At 39.4% G+C, this 18,515-nt stretch overlaps 2 protein-coding genes across 2 annotated transcripts; both read right to left on the bottom strand.

Moving 5' to 3' along the window:
* Nucleotides 1-14,621: 14,621 nt before the first annotated feature.
* On the bottom strand, nt 14,622-16,373 carry LOC119334326. Its single transcript, XM_037606913.1, has 5 exons — nt 15,592-16,373; nt 15,412-15,504; nt 15,270-15,338; nt 15,122-15,190; nt 14,622-15,012 (listed from the first exon to the last, which is right to left on the bottom strand). The coding sequence occupies exons 1-5, from the start codon at nt 16,359-16,361 to the stop codon at nt 14,802-14,804; spliced, it is 1,212 nt and encodes a 403-aa protein (XP_037462810.1). The 5' UTR covers nt 16,362-16,373; the 3' UTR covers nt 14,622-14,801.
* A 269-nt stretch (nt 16,374-16,642) lies between these two features.
* LOC119327446 lies at nt 16,643-18,006 on the bottom strand. Its single transcript, XM_037600557.1, has 2 exons — nt 17,231-18,006; nt 16,643-17,144 (listed from the first exon to the last, which is right to left on the bottom strand). Exons 1-2 carry the CDS (start codon nt 17,837-17,839, stop codon nt 17,004-17,006), a joined length of 750 nt encoding a protein of 249 aa, XP_037456454.1. The 5' UTR covers nt 17,840-18,006; the 3' UTR covers nt 16,643-17,003.
* Between the last annotated feature and the right edge of the window lie 509 nt (nt 18,007-18,515).

Raw genomic sequence — 18,515 nt, 5'->3', positions numbered from 1 at the left:
GGCTCCCAGCAACGGTGTGATGGGGGCCAGTAGCCAGTGCTGGTTTTTTTCATCTGTATACCTAACCCAATGAACATGTTGCAACGATGCATCCTGAATTAGCCACCATCGGAAACGTGCAAATATAGTATGTTAGAGTTGTGTCGAATATTATTGTAAAGGTAGGTTACAGTTGGACTCTGAGTCGTACGGTGTGTAGATAGGATTACGGAGTTGTGTCCTATTAGGACACTTGTATCCTAGGCCTCTCATATATAACGGGGGTAGACACGCGATGTAACCTATGCCAACATAATAGCACAGGCGCGCAAGGGAGAGCCGGCGGCGTGTGCCGGCGCCCGGGTGACCGGTGTGCTGACGGTGTCACGGAAAGGAGCGCCCGTAGTCAAGCCCCGAGAATGTAGCCATATCGGTGAACCTCGTTAACAAATCTCGGTGTCGTGCTTGTGTGATTGTTTGGTCCTCGGTAGATTGACGGAGCGCCTCGGATTTATTCTAACATAGTATAGAATATTGAATAATCTCACCTGGATTAACCTGCCCTGTTCACTGGAACACCTTCGAAATGCAGAAATTCACAGTAAACAGTTCAGCTGCATATGTTCTATTGGATTTTTTTTTCAAAGGGTAAATTTTATACATATGATTACTAGCCTAGCCCTTCTTTTCTACTCCCTCTGTTCACAAATGAATAGAGAAAGTATTACTCAAATTCATCCTTGCAGTTATTTCGTCAGACTATTTTGGTCTGACAAAAAGGCCTGCTCTTATGCTGAAGGTAGGAGAGTGATGCAGATGAGCTAAGAGTATAGGACTAATTTGTTGGATTGCCCAAGTCTCTGGTTCAGGCACGTCAGTTTCAGCAACAGAGTCAGTTTCTAGATGTTCTCTTGTCTAGAGAAACAGACATTTTAGTATAGTAAACTGCAATGGCCTAACAAGTTAGATGAACTAGCATCATTTTGTTTTCAGTATAGACATACGAAGAGCCTAAATCAAATTTTACAAAGGTAGAAGAAATCACCCAGGTCTCAGGTTCAGAAGTTAAAGATCTAGCCTGTGCATGTTCGTATCATCTGAAGAAATTTGATGTGCTCCTTTGCTTCGTAATCTGAAGAAACTATGTTCACCAAGAAGCATGTTTGGATCATCCCGTTAACTTTAGTTTTTTTTTGCTTCCTTTTCAAGAGGTCCTATTGGATTTACGTCCAATAGCGGCACGCCACATACGGGCAGCCTGGCTGAGCCACCGGCCCATTGGAGTGCCGGCCGTAGCGGGGTAACTGTGGCACTTGTTTTTGAAAATGTGGACTTTCGAAAAAGTGAACATTTTTTGAAACACGGACAACTCACATAGGGTCACTGGGAAAGCAAAAAGCCTATATCTCGGTTACAACAAGGCCTATCATAACCTCGCCCGGATTTTTTTCCCTTCGCATTTTGAAAGGGCCAGCCCAATTCTTCTCCTCTCTATCCCGCTCGTCCACCATCGCTCGCTCGACTCGCCCGGTGCTGAAGATTTGATCTGGTTTTCTTTCCGGGTTTTTTCAAAACTAATTATTTTGTTTCCTTTTTTCAGTTTCCTTTGTTTTCTTCAAGGTTCTTTGTTTTTTCTGTTTTATTTGCTTTCTCAATGGTTTTGATTGCTTCTTTCTCGGTTTTCACAGGTTTTTGTCTTTCTTTTTTCTATGATTTCTTTGTTTCTTTTGTCGGTTGTTATTGGTTTTCTTTCCTTTTGTCTTTGTTGTTGTTTCTGTTTTCTTCGCTATACTTCAAAAAAAATGTTTCTCTATCGGTTTCCTCTGGGATCTTTTATTTTTTTTCATCGTGATACTTTGTTTTTTCTGTCATTTTTCTTTGGTTTCACTATTGTTTCTTTATGGTTTTATCAGCCTTTCATTGGTACATCGCGCTATAAGCGAGACATAGGTGCGTTTTTAAGGACTTTTGATACCTAGTATAAGGTCTAGGTATCGTATGTTATGAAAATAGACTGAAGAACGCATCGCCTCCAGGAGCCCCTATACTAGCCCGTCCCATTAAAATGTTACATTCGTTCGCTTTGTTCTCCTTTATTTATTTACAATTGTTTATTTCTTTATTTTATATTCCTAAATAATTTAACTACATATTCTTTAAAAATTAATTTACTAACTGTTTATAAAAGTTCACCATGCATTATAAAATATTCATGTCATGGAAAATAATTTTCATGTAATTTGTTAAAGCTGTCCATGTAATTGAAAAACATTGTTCACTGCAATCCAAAAATATTCATGTGTTTCATAAATTTGTATGTAGCACTTTTTAAACTTATTGATACAACATAAAATTTTGTTTGTGTAATTTTAGAAAATGTTACATACAGTTCAATAAAAGTTCTTTACATGTAAAAAGTGTTACATACTATAGAAAATGTTTCACTTGTTTTTAAAGAATATGCATGGCATTTACGAAAATTCTCAATTAGTTTTCAAAAGAATTTGCCATGTATTTTTCAAATATTCAATGTTCATTAAAAAATATTGAACACGTATTCAAAAAAATATTCATCATTTATTTGAAAAATATTCAATGTCTACCTAAAATAAGTCGAACCTATACATAGGAAAATGTTCAATGTGCATTTGACAAATGTTCCACATTTATTCGGATAAAATGTTTAATATGTATTTGAAAATTGTTCAATGTCTATCTAAAGAATGTTTAGTGTGTATGTGAAAATTGTTTAAATTGTTGTCAATTTTTTTGAATGTATTTGAAAAAATAAAGAAAAACTAACAAACAAATAAGCTGAAAAAAATAGATGAAAGGCGGTAAAGAAATTGAAAATTACCACGTGAAATCTTCCAAAACAGGCCTAAAGTGGTCCAGCCCAAAACCACTCCAGGAGGCTATATGAACGCAACTAATTGGGTCACCTCGCTAGCAGAAGTGCCAGAGGGGAGACGGGTATTCATCACCACTTTCGGGGGGCTCACAACGATCATCACCACTTGACGCGCTCTCAGTCACCCATCACGTGTCGTGCTCTGGACGCTCCCTCCAGATTTTGTATTTATTTTATTTTCCCTAAACGGGTTTTTTCCGGGGATTTTCTACGTTTCGGTTTTTCACCGGTCTTGCTTAACTTTTGGAAAAAACAAATTGCAAAGAAAAAATTGCGCGAAAAACCACATTTTTTCCTTTCGCGAGAGTCATGGTTTTGCCTCCGCGAGAGGCATGGCCGTGCCTCTCGGAAACATTAAAAAATGTCTTTTCTGTTTTTTTCTTTCGGGAGAGGCACAGTTTTGCTTCCGCGAGAGGCATGGTTGTGCTTTCGCGAGAGGCACGGTTTTACTTCCGCGAGAGGGATGGTTGTGATAGGTTTTGACGAACTTTTTTTCATGAAAAAAATGCGTTTTCTCTTCTTCTTTTTTTCCTTCTGCGATAGGCACGGTTTTGCTTCCGCAAAAGGCATGGTTGTGATTTCGTGAGAGGCACAGACGTGTCTTTTTTGGAAATGGAAAAACCTTGTGCTCCCCGTTTGGTTTTTTCGTCCGGGTTTTTGTGTAAAAAAAAGTTTGTCAAAACCTATCAACATGGGATCTAGTTTTGAAGATCTCGACGTGAGGAATCAAACGGCAAAATGGTTCGAGATTTGGACGCATGGTTTAAAAGATAAAACGTTTTGAATAAACGAATCTATGAAGAAAGAGAAAACTGTCGGGGTTACGACAAGTGGCACACATGCAATGCGTCACTTGTCGCAACCTGAAGAGGTGGGAGTGATCTTTGCAATGAGTACTCTTTAACTAGTGATTTCGCCTAACCGGCGTTCTCAGCTCCGTTGGCTTACTGGCACTCGGAGTTAAAGCTATTGGGCCGGCCCAACAAAATTTCATCGATCACACGCGAAGTTGCTCTCCTTGAGGATTGATCTCGCACTGTGATAACCACGTACAAGTATGGCTAACTGCCAAACCTACTACCTCCTAGTGTTCAATTCCAGGGTGAATCATTTAATAACAGTTGTATCCACGCAATTTATTGCACATGTATGATTTTTGAATTATTCAAAAACATTTTCAAAAAAATCATGAATTACAAAAAAGTTCATTGATTTTGGAAAAAAAAATCATCAAACCTTGAAAAAAGTTCACGAATTTGAAAAAACTTCAGTAATTTTGAGAAAAAGCTCATGATTTCGAGAAGTTGTCCATCCATTTCAAAAAATAATTCAGAAATCTTGAGAAAAAAGTTCACAAATTTGAAAAAAAGTTACTCAAATTGTGAAAATGGTTCATCAATTTTAAAAAATTGTGAATTTGAAAAAAAAAATCATCGACTTTGAAAAAAAAAATCATGATTTTTGAAACAAAAATCATTGATTTCGAATTTAATCTAATTTAAAAAAATTCCTTTGAATTTCAGAAAAAGTTCATTGACTTTTAGATAATTATCGAATTTGAAAAAAGTTCATCAATTTTAAAGGAATGTTCATCAGCTTCGAAAAATGTTCATAAAAATTGAAAAAAAAGTTCATCAATTTAAAATAAGTTCATCCACGATTTTTTTTGTGAATTTTAAAAGATAAAAGTAAAAGAACATAAAAAATAAACAGAAATCCGGCCATACAAAAAAACAAGGAAAAAGGAAAGAAAAACGAATAGGTTAATTCAAGAAGTTTAAAGGAAGGTAACTACCATGAACGGAAATGAAGTCCGGCTGGTTACTGCGGTGGTTCGATCTCCAACAGGAAAGCACGAGTGCAGTGTTCAAATCTCTGCTGACGCTCTTTTTTTCAAATGGTTTACACAAGAAGAAAAAAAAGTAAGATGGGTCGCCCCAGCACGTACGTGAATCGAATAAACAGGGGCCGAATGCGTCATTTAGAAAATGTCAGCATTAGGATAGACATTGCCCTGATAGAAATATAGGCTACACAGTTCAGCGACCTAAGCGAGTAGTGTGAGCCGGCTCATTAAGCAGAAAACATGCTACACAATATCTCATTTTTGGGTGTTCGTTTCTTATTGGTTTGGGAACCTTCTGGAGGATTCTTTTTTTCCTAACTTTTTATTTTAGTCTATTTCCTTATAATTAAAAAATGCCAAATAATAAAATTTTGGTCGGGATTTTCAAGAGATGCTCGCAAATTTTCAAAAATTGGTTTATATCAAGTTTTAGTTTTTTTGTTTTCTCGAAAAACAAAATAATGTGAAGCATTGCTCGCTACGACAACCTTTTGCTACAAGGGTTGGCATAGTCAGGAGGATCCCCTCCTATGTGATTGCACAACACAACAACAGAGCGATTCGATGATTGAGAAAGATTTTCCAAAGGTCCTTGCTACTTTATGGGCGGTATGGTGAGCAAGAAGAAAAGCAAAGCACGAAGAGATTTTCAGAGCCCTCTGTGTGCCTTCGCTGTCATATAGAACTTCCTCGCTACATATAGTGATCTCTTAAGCTTGTGATTACTAACACTTCTCGCTCAAGATCTTTTAAGGGTTCTGAAGGAGTGGTTAAACTCAACATGGGCGTTGTTGTGTCTAGAAATCAGGAGAGGTGCTCTAGTATTACTATGTGCGGGGATGATCAAGGAATGGTGCATCGGTGAAAGTTTTTGATGGCTTAATTGAACCTGAAAGCTTGGAAGCTCACGCATGCTGCGAGGCCTTCTCTCGGGCAGCTAATCTTCCCCTAAGAAAGATTAGAGTGGCAGTTGACTACACAATGTGAATCACTTGAGGAAGAACTTTACAGGAGCTTCAGCTAAGATCATGAGGGACATCTAGAAGTGACAATAGTAATCTGAGATTTTTCAGATCGTGCATGAAGGAAGGGAGACACATTTTGAAGGAAGGGCTTTGGTTTCTTTAGCCGTTGGATGGCATATTTTTTTTATCCACCGCCCCCGATATATCATGCATAAGACATTATTGATAGTTGAATAAATGGTGGTGGTCACTTCAAAATGTAGCGAGGTTCATAAAGGGACAATATAGAAAATAATCTTGAAATAAATGGTGGAACATTAATTTGTTGGGAATTCTCGCAGTTATTTTTATTTCCTAAGCATGCATCAAATACTTTTAGTATATGCTTTCTCCGTTCCAAATTACTTCAAGTTCTAACTTTGTTTGAAGTCACACAATTTAAATTTGACAAAAATTATAGAAAATATATTATTATATACAACACTAAATTAGTTTTCTTATACTTTTCATAAGTTATATTTCTTACTATATATATTGTTGCCCATAACTAATTTTTCAAAATTGTCAACTTTGCATCCAAAAATTTCAGCAAGTATATTGACATGAGCAGTGCTGATAGTAATTGGCACAATTGAAGATTTGATGTAATGAACATGAAGTCCAGTGGAGTTGCTGAACATTTGCAAAAGTGTCTTAAGGTGCATCAATTGATGCAAGTCTGCAGGCATGATCAGAAGGGTATCATCAACATATTGTATGATTGGGTATTGTTGCCCATAACTGTTATCCACTGGAAGGGATAGTTCTCCATTTTGCCAAGCACAATTTATGATGGATTGTAGAAGGTTAGCAGCAATGACATACAACAGTGGTGAAAGGGGGCCCCCTGCCTAACCCCACATATGCATTGAATAATTTTTCCAGCAACACCATTAAGTAGAACATATGTGGATGCAGATTTTAGAATTCTGGAGACCCAATTAATCCATCTTGGACTAAAACCTTTGGCTTTCAGCATTTCCAATATGGCAGAGTACTCAATTTTATCAAATACCTTCTCAAAATCCATTTTAACAATGATGATTGGTTTCTTTAATTTGTGGCATATATTCAGATATTCAAAAGTATAGCCTAGACAATCTTGGATATTCTTGCCCTTAATGAAACCATATTGGTTCTGGTGAAGTATAGGAATGATCTCCTTTTGCAATCTGTTTTCCATGAGTTTAGTGATTAAGTTAAGATGTAGGCTGATTAAGGAGATGGGTCTGTAGTCATTCATGGTTTCAGGTGATTGCTTCTTTGGAATTAGAGTAATGCAAGATGTATTAATGTTGTGTATGTCATAGTTGCCCTCAAAGAAATCCCAAATCATGGAATAAAAATCTTGTTTGATGATGGGCCAACATTTTCCGACGAAGTGTCCATTAAAACCATCAGGGCCAGGTGCTCTGTAAGTAGGGAATTCTTTAGCCACTTGTTCAATTTCATCTACAGTGAATTGGTCATCCAAGTGTGTCAGGTTATGGGACTGAACAATATCACCAAGATCAAATAGTAAAGGGGGATTTATGGATTTTCCAAGTCTGTCCTTGTAAGATTGCCATATGATTGCTGCTTTTTGGTGATGAGATCAATAAATTGTACCATCAGGACCATGAATGCTGGAAATGAAGTTTTTTTTTTCTGTAGCTCATAGTGGCCATGGCATGAAAGAATTTAGACTTTTCATCTCCAAATTTCATGTTTCTCCTTTTATATCTGCTTTTCCAGTTGATTCTTTTGGCATCAAGTAGCTTCAAAACATGTTTGTTCAGAATAATTCTGATTTTTTTCCTGCAGAGCCAGAGATCTTTGATCTTCAATACCATCAAGTAGAGAAGAAGAGCCTAAACTCAGAGAAAACAATAAAAGAAATGGGAATTTCAGAAGAAAAAAATGAAAAGGAGAAATCAAGAAATAAAAAAACCCAAACAGAAAAGAAAAAAGGAAAAATTGAACCAATCATAGTGAATCGGACGTTGGATGACCGACTGATGGCAGATTAAAAACGGAATGTTCTTCCTCATCATTTAAGGCAACAAATTTATAGTTGGTTAGACTGGATACACGAGGACAAACAAAACAATGGTATGTATGCTGATGGCTGATGATTATATTTAAACGACAGGGCGCAGTTATATTTACAGGTTCTTTGTGACGTGGGAACCCGGGACCTTTGCTTGGCTGGCTCTCTCTCACCCTCCCCCTGCCGCAGTAGCTGCACAGCAAACAGTGTAGAAGCGAGTAGAGTACAGGAAATGGAATCCAACGCGATATGACCAGCCCAACTTGTTGGTATGGGGAAAGACGTTGGGAACACCAGCACAGCACAATGGCTTTCGTCTTTCGTCCGGCCATCCGTGCAATCACCTCTGCTGCACTGCGCAGACAAGGCTGGCAAGCAAAGGAGGGGTAGCGTATGCCATGGACACAAGGACCGCAGGCCAGTTGTACCACGAGACACCGCCAACGCCAAGAACAACTTTTCATTTCACAGTCAAACAGGTAGAACCGGCAGAGCGGAACCATGCTATATGCGCTCAGTGTAATCACACAGCAATTTTGTTCATGCGACTAACTTTATGTTCAACTCATGGCAGCATCTTTGTTCATCCAAAACGGTTTGTTCTTTCTACAAATTTTGTGTCTCTCCGGTTATTGAATCACTAAGTTTTCGTGTGCAATTTACTAGATCTAAAATAATCTACAGTACTTGCCTTCATTTTTCTTAGGAAAAGAGATATGTTTTTTTTTTTGGGTTTCTTGGTTTGGTCAGGAACCACTCGAAAATAGTGGTGTGAATATGAGAATTTGTCTTCATTATCTGATTTGTATTTTGGCAAATGAGTGTAACCAACTTGTGTTGAGCAATGCCGATGCGATGGCTATACAACATATTATGAGAGACCGATCTTGTGCGGGTTATGGGTGGCGTGTTCTACATCGAATATAAAACTACCACCGAAGCTGGTGGTTAACTAGCTCGAGTGCTCGACCGATTAGCTAATTTTAAGTGTCACACTAACACACAAAATAACAGGTTAAGAAGACAAGACTTGAAGTATACTTTCTTTTATAGGGCATCAAATATAAAGGACGCCGTGTGAGAGGACCGTGTCTATTCTGTTTGAGTATTTTCCTATGACGAGGGGGCATCAACTCGTCATTAGATTTTTCAACGAGCATACTAAATCCCGTGTATGGGACAGCATACAAGCTTCCGTCTTCCGTTTTTACTGCCAGTAAAAAATGCACCATCGGAACATATCACGAGGTGAAACGGGATTCCCAGCTCCAGTTAACGTTTTCGTACTAGCAGGGCTATGACCAGATACTCCTTGGTATAGTATTCCGGCCGTATATACATCTCCTCCGTCTTGGAGCAGCACCGCAGGGCATGCATGCTGGGCGTGGGCATGGTCCCTCTGCCCACCAGCCACGTCGCAAGATTCCATGCATATGATGCATGCATGCAGTGGATGCCGTCGTAGCTGATGCATCTTGGTCGGCTGCATGCGACGCGACTGAGCCGATTCCGGTTTCGGCAAGGATTCGCCTGGCTCCCGCATCCGTGGAGACGTTGCCCTCCCGTTTTGAGCGGCAGCGGGCCTTTCGGCGCAGCACGCCTCTGCATCTTGGTCGCCTCGCCGAGTGGGGAGTGGGATCTTCTCAACGCTGCATCACGAGTACGAGTACCACTGGAGCTCGCTAAACTAACCAGTGTCCTGGCATTCCTACGTGCATTTCGGGCAAACGAAGCAAGGCAGGCGCAATTACGGCTGGCAATTTCAGGCAAACGAACAGTACAGCCGCAATCCAAATGGGGCTCCTGGCACTCAAGTGGCACGCGCTCGATGCTCACCCGCCGAGAGTGAGCATTTTCTTTGTAACGTGACGGCCCTAGGATTTCCCGTTGACAAGATTTACACAGATACTTCCCTGACGTAACAGTACCCATCTCATTCCTATTGATTGCCAGGCAAACAAAAGATTACTGAGGAGGCGCAGCAAGCAAGCCAGCAAGTCGATGAGATGCGAGGCATATCTTTACCACGCACCATCTGGTCAAAGTCGAGCCATATTATGAAAGCTGCCAAGGACACTATTCAACTGTGGAGTTGCGGTCGAGCAGACCATGCTACCTTGCCGCAGTATAAAAAAAATTATTACAAAAAAGGGAAACACACAAAGAAAATAGAAATGGAATAGCTGAGATCACCAGATCAAATGACATAGTAAAAAATAAAAGAAAGGTAAAAACAATAGTAAAGGCAGGCCTTAGTACATGATAAGATAAGCTGTCATGTGCCAGTTGGACATTTATTTCTTCTTTTTTTCAAGAGCACACAAGTTGTGTGTCTTCTGTATTAAGAGGCCGAAGCCAAGAGGGAATAACAAAATTTTACACAGAATAACAAGGACAGGAAATGTGGCAACAGTGTACACATCCCTCCACCGGGACAAGAAACTACATGATTCTCATATCGTCCACCGCCACGAAGCCAACTGGGCTTGCTCTCGCAGCCCTCGACACCTCCAATCCATCCTCAATGCACTTTGTGACTAGCGAAGGCAAAGCCACAACCCAATCAAAGACCTGACTGTTTCACTCTAGCCAGATCATGCACGTCATGCAACATATAAGTGCATTCATCTCTTTCCGATCCAAGGCCTTACTGCATTGCTCACCTGAGGCCACCAATCACCCAGGAGAGCACCGGGCTATGGCGTGAACCGATGCAGACGTCGCCCCATGAGCATGTTGTACCAAACTTTGCGGGAGAAAGAACACTCAAGTAGCAAATGATTTGACGTCTTGTCCTCCTTTCTGTCTTGCCGGATATCATCTATGTATACCTATGAACATTGCTTAATATAGGTCTACAGTTTTTCTCAAAAATAAAAAAAAGATAGGTCCGTCTGGTCTTTAAGTTTCCTTTCTTTTTTGCTGTTCTCTTTACCGGTTTTATTATGTAGTTTTTATTTAAGTTTTTTTATTTGTTTCATATCGTTTTTCGTTGCATTTTAAGAAAAATGTTGATATATAATATAAAAATGTTTATGAATTTTCAAATATATTCATAAAAATATTCATTAAATTTAATAAAAATTCCAATTTTTTAAAAAGTATACAAAAAATTTGGAGAACGTTTAATGTTTTTTAAAAATTTTGTGGTCTTTTAAAAATGTTCACATAATAATTATTCCTTTTATAAATGCTCACGTTTTTTTAAAAACAAAAGCTTCTCAAACTTCAAAAAAAGGTTAAAATTTCAAAGTAAGTAAATATTCCATATATATTTTACAAATAAATAGAATATAAAACATAGAAACAAGAATATGAAGAAAAGTGCTCGCTCCAGTAGCTTTGTTCAAGTGGATATAGTCTCAAGCGCCAATTGGGCAGGCCCATAGACTGCGCTGTGTGCTTTTGCCCTCCAATTTGACACAATAAGCGTGAAATAGAAGATCTCATGACGAAGGAAAACTTAGAGCAACTAGTTGGCTAGCGCTTCTTCGGGAGCCTCCCAACAATCACGTGGGGTGGGCTGAGAGAGCGCCACTCGCGCTCTGGGCGCTTTCTTCGGATTTTTTCGGCACGCGTTTTCATCTTTTTAAATAGATTTTTTTGGCTTTTTTCGACTTTTGGTTTTCTACCGGTCTTCCTTAGCTTTTGGGAAAACAATTGCGCGAAAATACACGTTTTTTTCTTTCATGAGAGGCACGATTTTGCTTCCGCTAGAGGCACAGTTTTGCTTTCTGTTTTTTTCTTCCGCCAGAGGCACAGTTTTGCTTCCGTGAGAGGCATGGTTGTGCTTTCGCGAGAGGCACAGTCATGCCTCTCGGAAACGGAAAAAACGCATTCTCTATTTTTTTTCTTTCACAAGAGGCACGGTTTTGCTTCGGCGAGACACATGGTTGTGCATTCGAGAGAGGCACGGCCATGTCTCTCAGAAACGAAAAAAACACGTTTTTTGTTTCTTTCCATGGATCTTCCACCATCTCCTCTACCTCGCCAGATCCTCTTCTACTGCAATCCTCCCCCATCGTAGCCGCTTGCTCGCAGTAGTAGGATGCTAGATCCTCGTATTATACATTCGTAGCATCTGCCACCCTCTGCACAGTCTCTGGTTTGATCAGTAAACAATTCGCCTTGACCAACAATCCTTTTTGAGTTTTCTAAGAATTATCTTAGAACTTGTTGTTTCCAGTGTTTATTTCATAGGTTTGCATGGTAAAAAATCAAGATACAACTACCACCTGGCTATCTTACTTATGCAATTATATTTGGGAACAAGTGAAAAAAGATCCTAAATTCTTTAGCACATTACAGTAGGTATAACCTCTAAATTTAATCTATATAGTAGGCATGTGAATAATTAAATTGAGGCGTTACCTTCTCATGTGTGGATACACCTTATTTATTTTGACGTGAAGACCTTACACAAAATAGAAGGTCCAATGTTTCACTATTTCATTTCTAACAAAAATTAGGATAGTCATTTGGTATACGTAGCTGTCGAAGTTCCCTATTCCAAGCAACTGAAAATCAATTCCTCCATGGGATTAAGTTCAAGCCTAATATCTTTGGATCAAACAAGGATTAATTGATCGAGAGAAGAGAATTTACCATAAGATATTAACATGAATAGAAGTTAAAGGAAATAGTGGGAAGGAAATAGCTATAAGTTGTGTTGTATCCTGGCTTCGAACTAGGTGAGTTGTTAACTCTTGACTCTACCTTGGCTGAAAAGAGCTTCTTTCCTACTATTTCTACCATTCAAGAGGAAAGCCATTTGGAGGATGCGAGCTTGCCAAGAGAAAATTTTCTGATTTGAAGTCATATTTAAGCCCATTATTCCACTTTAATACTGAAGGCCTTCCATCCTTAGTGGTCTTCCCATTCATATTATACACAGTATATTTTAAGCGGCAATGAATGTTAATCTACATTGCAAATGTGTGCCTGATGGCATCTCGGCCTTAGACCAATTCAACAAAGACTAATATACGTTTGTGTCTATTTGGAATAAATTCCTGCAAACATTCTACCACCAAAGAACAATCCCAAAGAAAGTGTGGGTTCAATTTGTTTGTTACATCATGTGGGTTTAATTTGTTTCTCCTGACTGATGTGAGCATAGAATCGCTACTCCTAAAGGGGGACTTGGTAATCTCGCCTCATATTCCACCACTCCTATGTTTCGTCTGCGAGTGTATTCCATGCCCGCGAGCTTCTTACACGAGACCTTTTGCTCAAGCTGCGGCGAGATTAAGAAGGGAGAGGTGGGCGGGTGGACAAAGAAAAATAAGCAGTGGCGGAATTAAGATAAGGACAAGTAGCGGAGGCTGGTCGTTGCTGGTGGAGAAGTGGCGGGGATTAACGGATTCGAATGCGGGATACGAGTGGTCTTGGGTGGTGGAGATGGTGGCAAGGTTTAGAGGGATGGCCAACGCAGTTATGCCATAGCATTTCTTTGCACAATTCAACCCAAGCAATCATAGAAATGTAGAAAATTGGTGAGGCTATGCTAGAAAGAACTATTTGGGTGGAGATACGAGAAAGAATACAACTCATGACGGTCACTTTCATCGTCTATGTATTGTCTGCATTGTCAGCGAGGAACATAGATTGTCTGCATTGTCGCCCGTAGAAATGCATGGGCATATAACTAGTATATAAGTAGATGGGAAGTGAAAGGATTTCCTTTGCAATGAATTCAGGGGTATATTTTGAAATCTAATTTAATAGTTTATTTGCAAGGAGCTTTACATAGATTTTAGATGGATACGTAGTTATTACTCTAAGTGTTCTAAAGATGTGTTTTCTATTTAATTATCTCAACATTTTTCTTTGAACGCATTCTTCATTTGCCATCAATCTTATTGTTTTAGTGACATTTTTGGTCCAACTCAAAAAACACAACATTTTCGGCGATCTAGATTAATGATATACAGTATGATGTGTGCTCGATTTTCCTTTGTTATGTCATAATCGTGTTTGTTAAGCATTGTATTTTCAAACTATGTCAAAAGCCTAACTATCGGAAGGTGGACTACATAGCATGATTCATGTACCAATTTTTATCCAATAGTAGCCTGTGCAAGTGCACGGGTTGACAACTAGTATATTCTAAGGAACAATGAATTAAAGGCATTGATGTTACCCCAAAGAAGATTAAAAAGGTTAAAAACAATAATGGGCAAAAGCTTACATATCAAAGGGTAGAACTTACGCTGATCCATAATATGGAAGAACAATTATATAAAAAATATAACTTGCACATATGTATGTCGATGTTATACTCACCGCTCAAACCACAGAATAACAAGACTAGTTGTCTCTTGATACATTGAAAGTGGATTGTATTTCATATCAATAGTATCCCCCTCCTCATATTTGTCTCTGTTTTCTGAGAGAATTCTTTATTTGACCCTTTCTTAAACTTTGGTTCCCTTTTTGGCCCTAGTAAAAAAATTCTTCATGTTATGGCACTCAAACTTCAGTTTGTTCCCTATATGACATTTTCGTCAGTTTTGGCAACTAACACCGTTAAATTCGACATGAAAAGTCCTTTGTACCCTTGGTGTAGTTTGTGACCATAATTGTGAACTATTAGTCAAAAGCAATGGTGATGTGATCTGTTTGTCTTGAATACATTACCAAATGAAACCAAATCTGCTATTTAGCACAGCTTTAATTTTAATTGGATAATTGGACAGAACCTCCCTTGTATATTGATGATATATCCCCTGTACAGTTCATATATATACAAATTATAATATACTTGGAGCAGATTCACATGTATGCAAACTAAAAGTTCATAGAAACTTGGTCCAGGTTCACATATACGGAAATAGTCCACATATTTAGTCCTCTACACACATTCAGGTTCACATAGATTTCACATATAATAGTCCAGGTTCACATCATGTCAAATACAACACATGAAGGTCACATATAGCACTTACAAAAGCCCAGGTTCACATATATATTACATACACAGCTCAAAAGTTTCCCAAATGAACCATGATATGGAAAGGGATCCAATGAGAATCACAAGCTAAGCCTCCTTTTGCTTCGTGTGCTCATTGCAGGGCTGTCAGGATTCATTTTTTTGCTACGTGTGCCCATTGCAGGGCTATCATGTAGCACCATAGGAAGGTGTGGCAACTTATCAGCAACCTCTTTGACTTTTATTTTGGCATGTAATTTCAAAGCAACAGATGCTTTCTTGTTGGCCACACAAATGGGCTGAGTTGTTGATCTACACATACACATTCATGGCAGCACATCATACATCACATATAGTAGCCCAGGTTAACAATAGAACAATGCATAACATAACATAAAATTCAGAAACAGCCATAGGTTACCTTTTTGCTACTCTGGATCCAGATTTACTCCCTTTCCCTTTTTCCTTAGTTGTTTTCTCCAACATTTGGCTATAGTGAGAAGAATGCAATTAGAATACAAACCCAAGCTTTCATCTAATCTACTACAAAATTCAGAACTAGTTCTTACCTTTTTGATGCTCCAGTAATTGAGTTATCATGTTTTCTCTTTTTCGTAGTTGTAGGTTCCAAGCTTTGGCTATTGTGAGAAGTTACTTAGAATTCAAACACAGATTTCATATAATTATGAGCATGAGTGTAAAGTGGCTAACCTTGGCGGAAAGCACATAGAGGCTGCTGGAGCATCATCCTCGCAAGGCACAATTGATGCTTTGGTGGTCTTTGCCCTCTTCTTTGGTGGTCCTCTACATGAGCAACAAAAAAGTAGTTAACATGTATGACTGCTTACAAAAAAATGCAAGTGAAGCAAGTTACACAATTATATTTATTACCTCACAGCTAAAATAGCAGCAATGTCATCTGGGTTACCCTTCTTGCATTTATGCCAATGATGCCCATAGTCCTTACAAATAGGGCATAAGTGTTGGCCGCTTTTTCTTTTCTTCTCACTGCAGCCTTTATACCTCTCAGTTTTATGCCTACCCGCCGTGGATTTTAGTAGTGGTGGAAACATGAAGAATCCATGGTCAGATTTAGGCCATTGGTTCTTGTCAACCATGGCAGGAATTAGTTGGTCATAGGCTGCCCTAAATTTGTCAATGGAGTAATACAAGTCCACATAATTCTGTATGTGTGCATTGATAAGAGATGTGATAAATGCTAGACCATGCTTGCAAGGAAGGCCAGAAACTTGCCATTGTCTACAAGAACATGTCCTGTCAAGCAAGTTGACCACAAACCTAAAGCCGCTGCCTCCCAATGCTGTCACTTCAGCAACTTCTTCTGAGCTTTCTACCACCTCCAAGTTTAATTCTCTAGTCTTTGCATTCAACTTCTTAATTATGTGGGGAAGAATCAACCCAACCAACTTCCTTGCTACTTTCCTCCTTCGGTTCCACATGATCATAATCATCTGCCTAATCTTATCAAAGAAGTCGTCCAAGTTCAAGGACTTGTGATGCTTAATCCAATTATTGAAGCACTCAGCCAAGTTATTTGTAACATAATCCACCTTGGAAATTGTTGAGAACTGACTCCTAGACCACAACCTAGTGTGCCACCTCCTAAGAAATGCAGTTGCCGCTGGCTTTGCTATGTCCATTGCAGCCCAATTTTTTTCAAATATATATGGGTTCCATGAGTAAGCAGCAGCCCAAAGATGGTCATCAAACACCTCTCCATGAAACTTCTTCTTGAAGTTGGACACCAAGTGAAACATACATTCCCTATGTTCAGCCTCTGGGAACACTTCTTTTACACCTGTCATCACTGGTTGCCCAGCATCGGTGCATATGGTTAAACCCCTTGGGGATCCTATGGCTTGTCTAACCATTTGCATGAACCAGGTCCAATTCTCATTAGTTTCAGAATCAAAAACACCCATACAAACTGGATACATCCAACTATGGCCATCAACGGCGGTAGCACTAGCCAGCTGCCCCTTGAACCTGCCTGTCAAGAAGGTGCTATCTACTGCCAAGTATGGCCTGCAGCCATTAAGAAACCCATCGATGCAAGGCTTCAAAGCAACAAAAATTCTTTTAAATCTGATTTTATCTTTTATTGTGTGATGATCAATGATCACTATGCTACCGGGGCAGCAACTTTCAATTTGCGACTTGAAACTATAAAGATTATCAAAGCTTGTATCCCAATCACCATATAGTTCCTTCAAGGCTAGCAGCTTACCCATATAGACTCTCTTAGAGTTGATGTCGATTCCATGATGCTCTTTAAGCTTCTTTCACAATGCCTTTGGTCCTAGAGTTGCATCCTCAATTAGCCAGTCCTTCACGTGCTCACATATCCACCGCTTGTTTGCATTCTTCAACTTCTTTTTTCTTTTTGTACTAGAGCAATCATGACCACAAGGGTTCTTTCTCACCTACAAAAGATGAACATAGAAAATTAGTACTAGAGTAAAGACCATGACCACAAACTAAGCACACATGAGTAAAGTTAGAAAATTACCATTACTGTGCACTCATCTTCCATTGTAGAAGCATATATCCTCCATGGACACTTATCTTCATCCCTTCTTGAACAATAAGCTCTGAACCTATGTGGTGCACTCTTTTCGGTGTCAAACTCAAATTCATGTTTGATTGCATGCTGAGAAAGCGCCAATTTAAACTCTGCCATATTGGGATATTTTCTTCCTTCGTTCATTGGAGGATCTAATTTATTATATTCAATGTGTGGTGCATGATCTGCCTCATGATATCCCTCATCTTCCTCTACTTCAACCTCTGACATGCTCTCATCCTTGCTCTCAACCTCGCTCTCAGCCTCGCTCTCATGATCAGGAACATAGTCTTTGTCCTTTTCTTTGTTGGAACAAGGAACCATGATAAGAGGTACAGGTTCATCCTCTAAATAAATATTTTCCTCATCAACACCAACATGCTCATTCTCAGGTACTGGGTTGCGAAGATAATCATCATCATCATCTTGTTCTATGTTGTTAGGTTGGCTATGCGCATCACTATGCCACTCCGTTATAGGCTCATATGGTTCCGATGGATCACAATATGCAACAAACATGTGCACAACCTTTGTCTTAGAGTGTTTCTCAAACATCGACACCAATTCTTGGTCAGATGTTACTTCAGGGTAGATTTTAAGAACACCATCATAATACTGAACATGTGCAACTTCCAAATAACGAGGCGAGTACTACTCTACGATTGATTCAACCAAGTCCTTATAATTTGTTAAGTCGGAATCAATAACCTTATCAAAACAGAAGCATTTGATATCCTTTCTAGCTTTTTTTGGGTTGCCAAGAAAATTGATTTTCAGCACATAAGTTGAATTTTGATCCATCCTGTAAAAACCAAATAAAATTAATCATGAGTTGCATTTGGGATCCATCTCCAAGTTCAGATTTTGCAGCAAATTATCATCTCTAAATGAAACTCCTAAGTAATCTGTTGCATTTCGACAAATCTAGAAGAGAGGTGCTGCAAATATGTTGCATTTGGGATCCATCTCTAAGTACTCTATCAAATTTAAAGAAGAGGTGCCTCACCCATCTAGACAAGCCGATGTAGCCGCATCCCTCGGTGATACTTGGCCTTGCTCCAGTGTTGCGCCTTTACCACGCAAGGCTGAGACCGCCGCACAGCCGGCCTCCCCACCATGGCCGCCCTCCACCTCCCCACCATGGCCGCTTTGCCTGTCGTCAGCAGGTTGGCCGCCCCCCGCCTCCCCACCATGGCCGCCTCCCCCGTCCTCCAGGGGTTGGCCGCCCCCC

This window comes from Triticum dicoccoides, chromosome 7A (assembly GCF_002162155.2).
Source record: "Triticum dicoccoides isolate Atlit2015 ecotype Zavitan chromosome 7A, WEW_v2.0, whole genome shotgun sequence".
NCBI lineage: Eukaryota > Viridiplantae > Streptophyta > Magnoliopsida > Poales > Poaceae > Triticum > Triticum dicoccoides.
This window is presented reverse-complemented; position numbering and strand designations above follow the sequence as displayed.

Excerpts from the sequence above, each read along its gene's own strand:
- LOC119334326 (XM_037606913.1), bottom strand. The coding sequence starts at position 16,361 with ATGGACATAGCAAAGCCAGCGGCAACTGCATTTCTTAGGAGGTGGCAC. Across the intron at positions 15,339-15,411 it reads TCTATGTGCTTTCCGCCAAG|CCAAAGCTTGGAACCTACAA; the intron begins GTTAGCCACTTT and ends TTCTCACAATAG. Across the intron at positions 15,191-15,269 it reads ATTACTGGAGCATCAAAAAG|CCAAATGTTGGAGAAAACAA; the intron begins GTAAGAACTAGT and ends TTCTCACTATAG.
- LOC119327446 (XM_037600557.1), bottom strand. The coding sequence starts at position 17,839 with ATGTTTGAGAAACACTCTAAGACAAAGGTTGTGCACATGTTTGTTGCA. Across the intron at positions 17,145-17,230 it reads AAGATGAGTGCACAGTAATG|GTGAGAAAGAACCCTTGTGG; the intron begins GTAATTTTCTAA and ends CATCTTTTGTAG.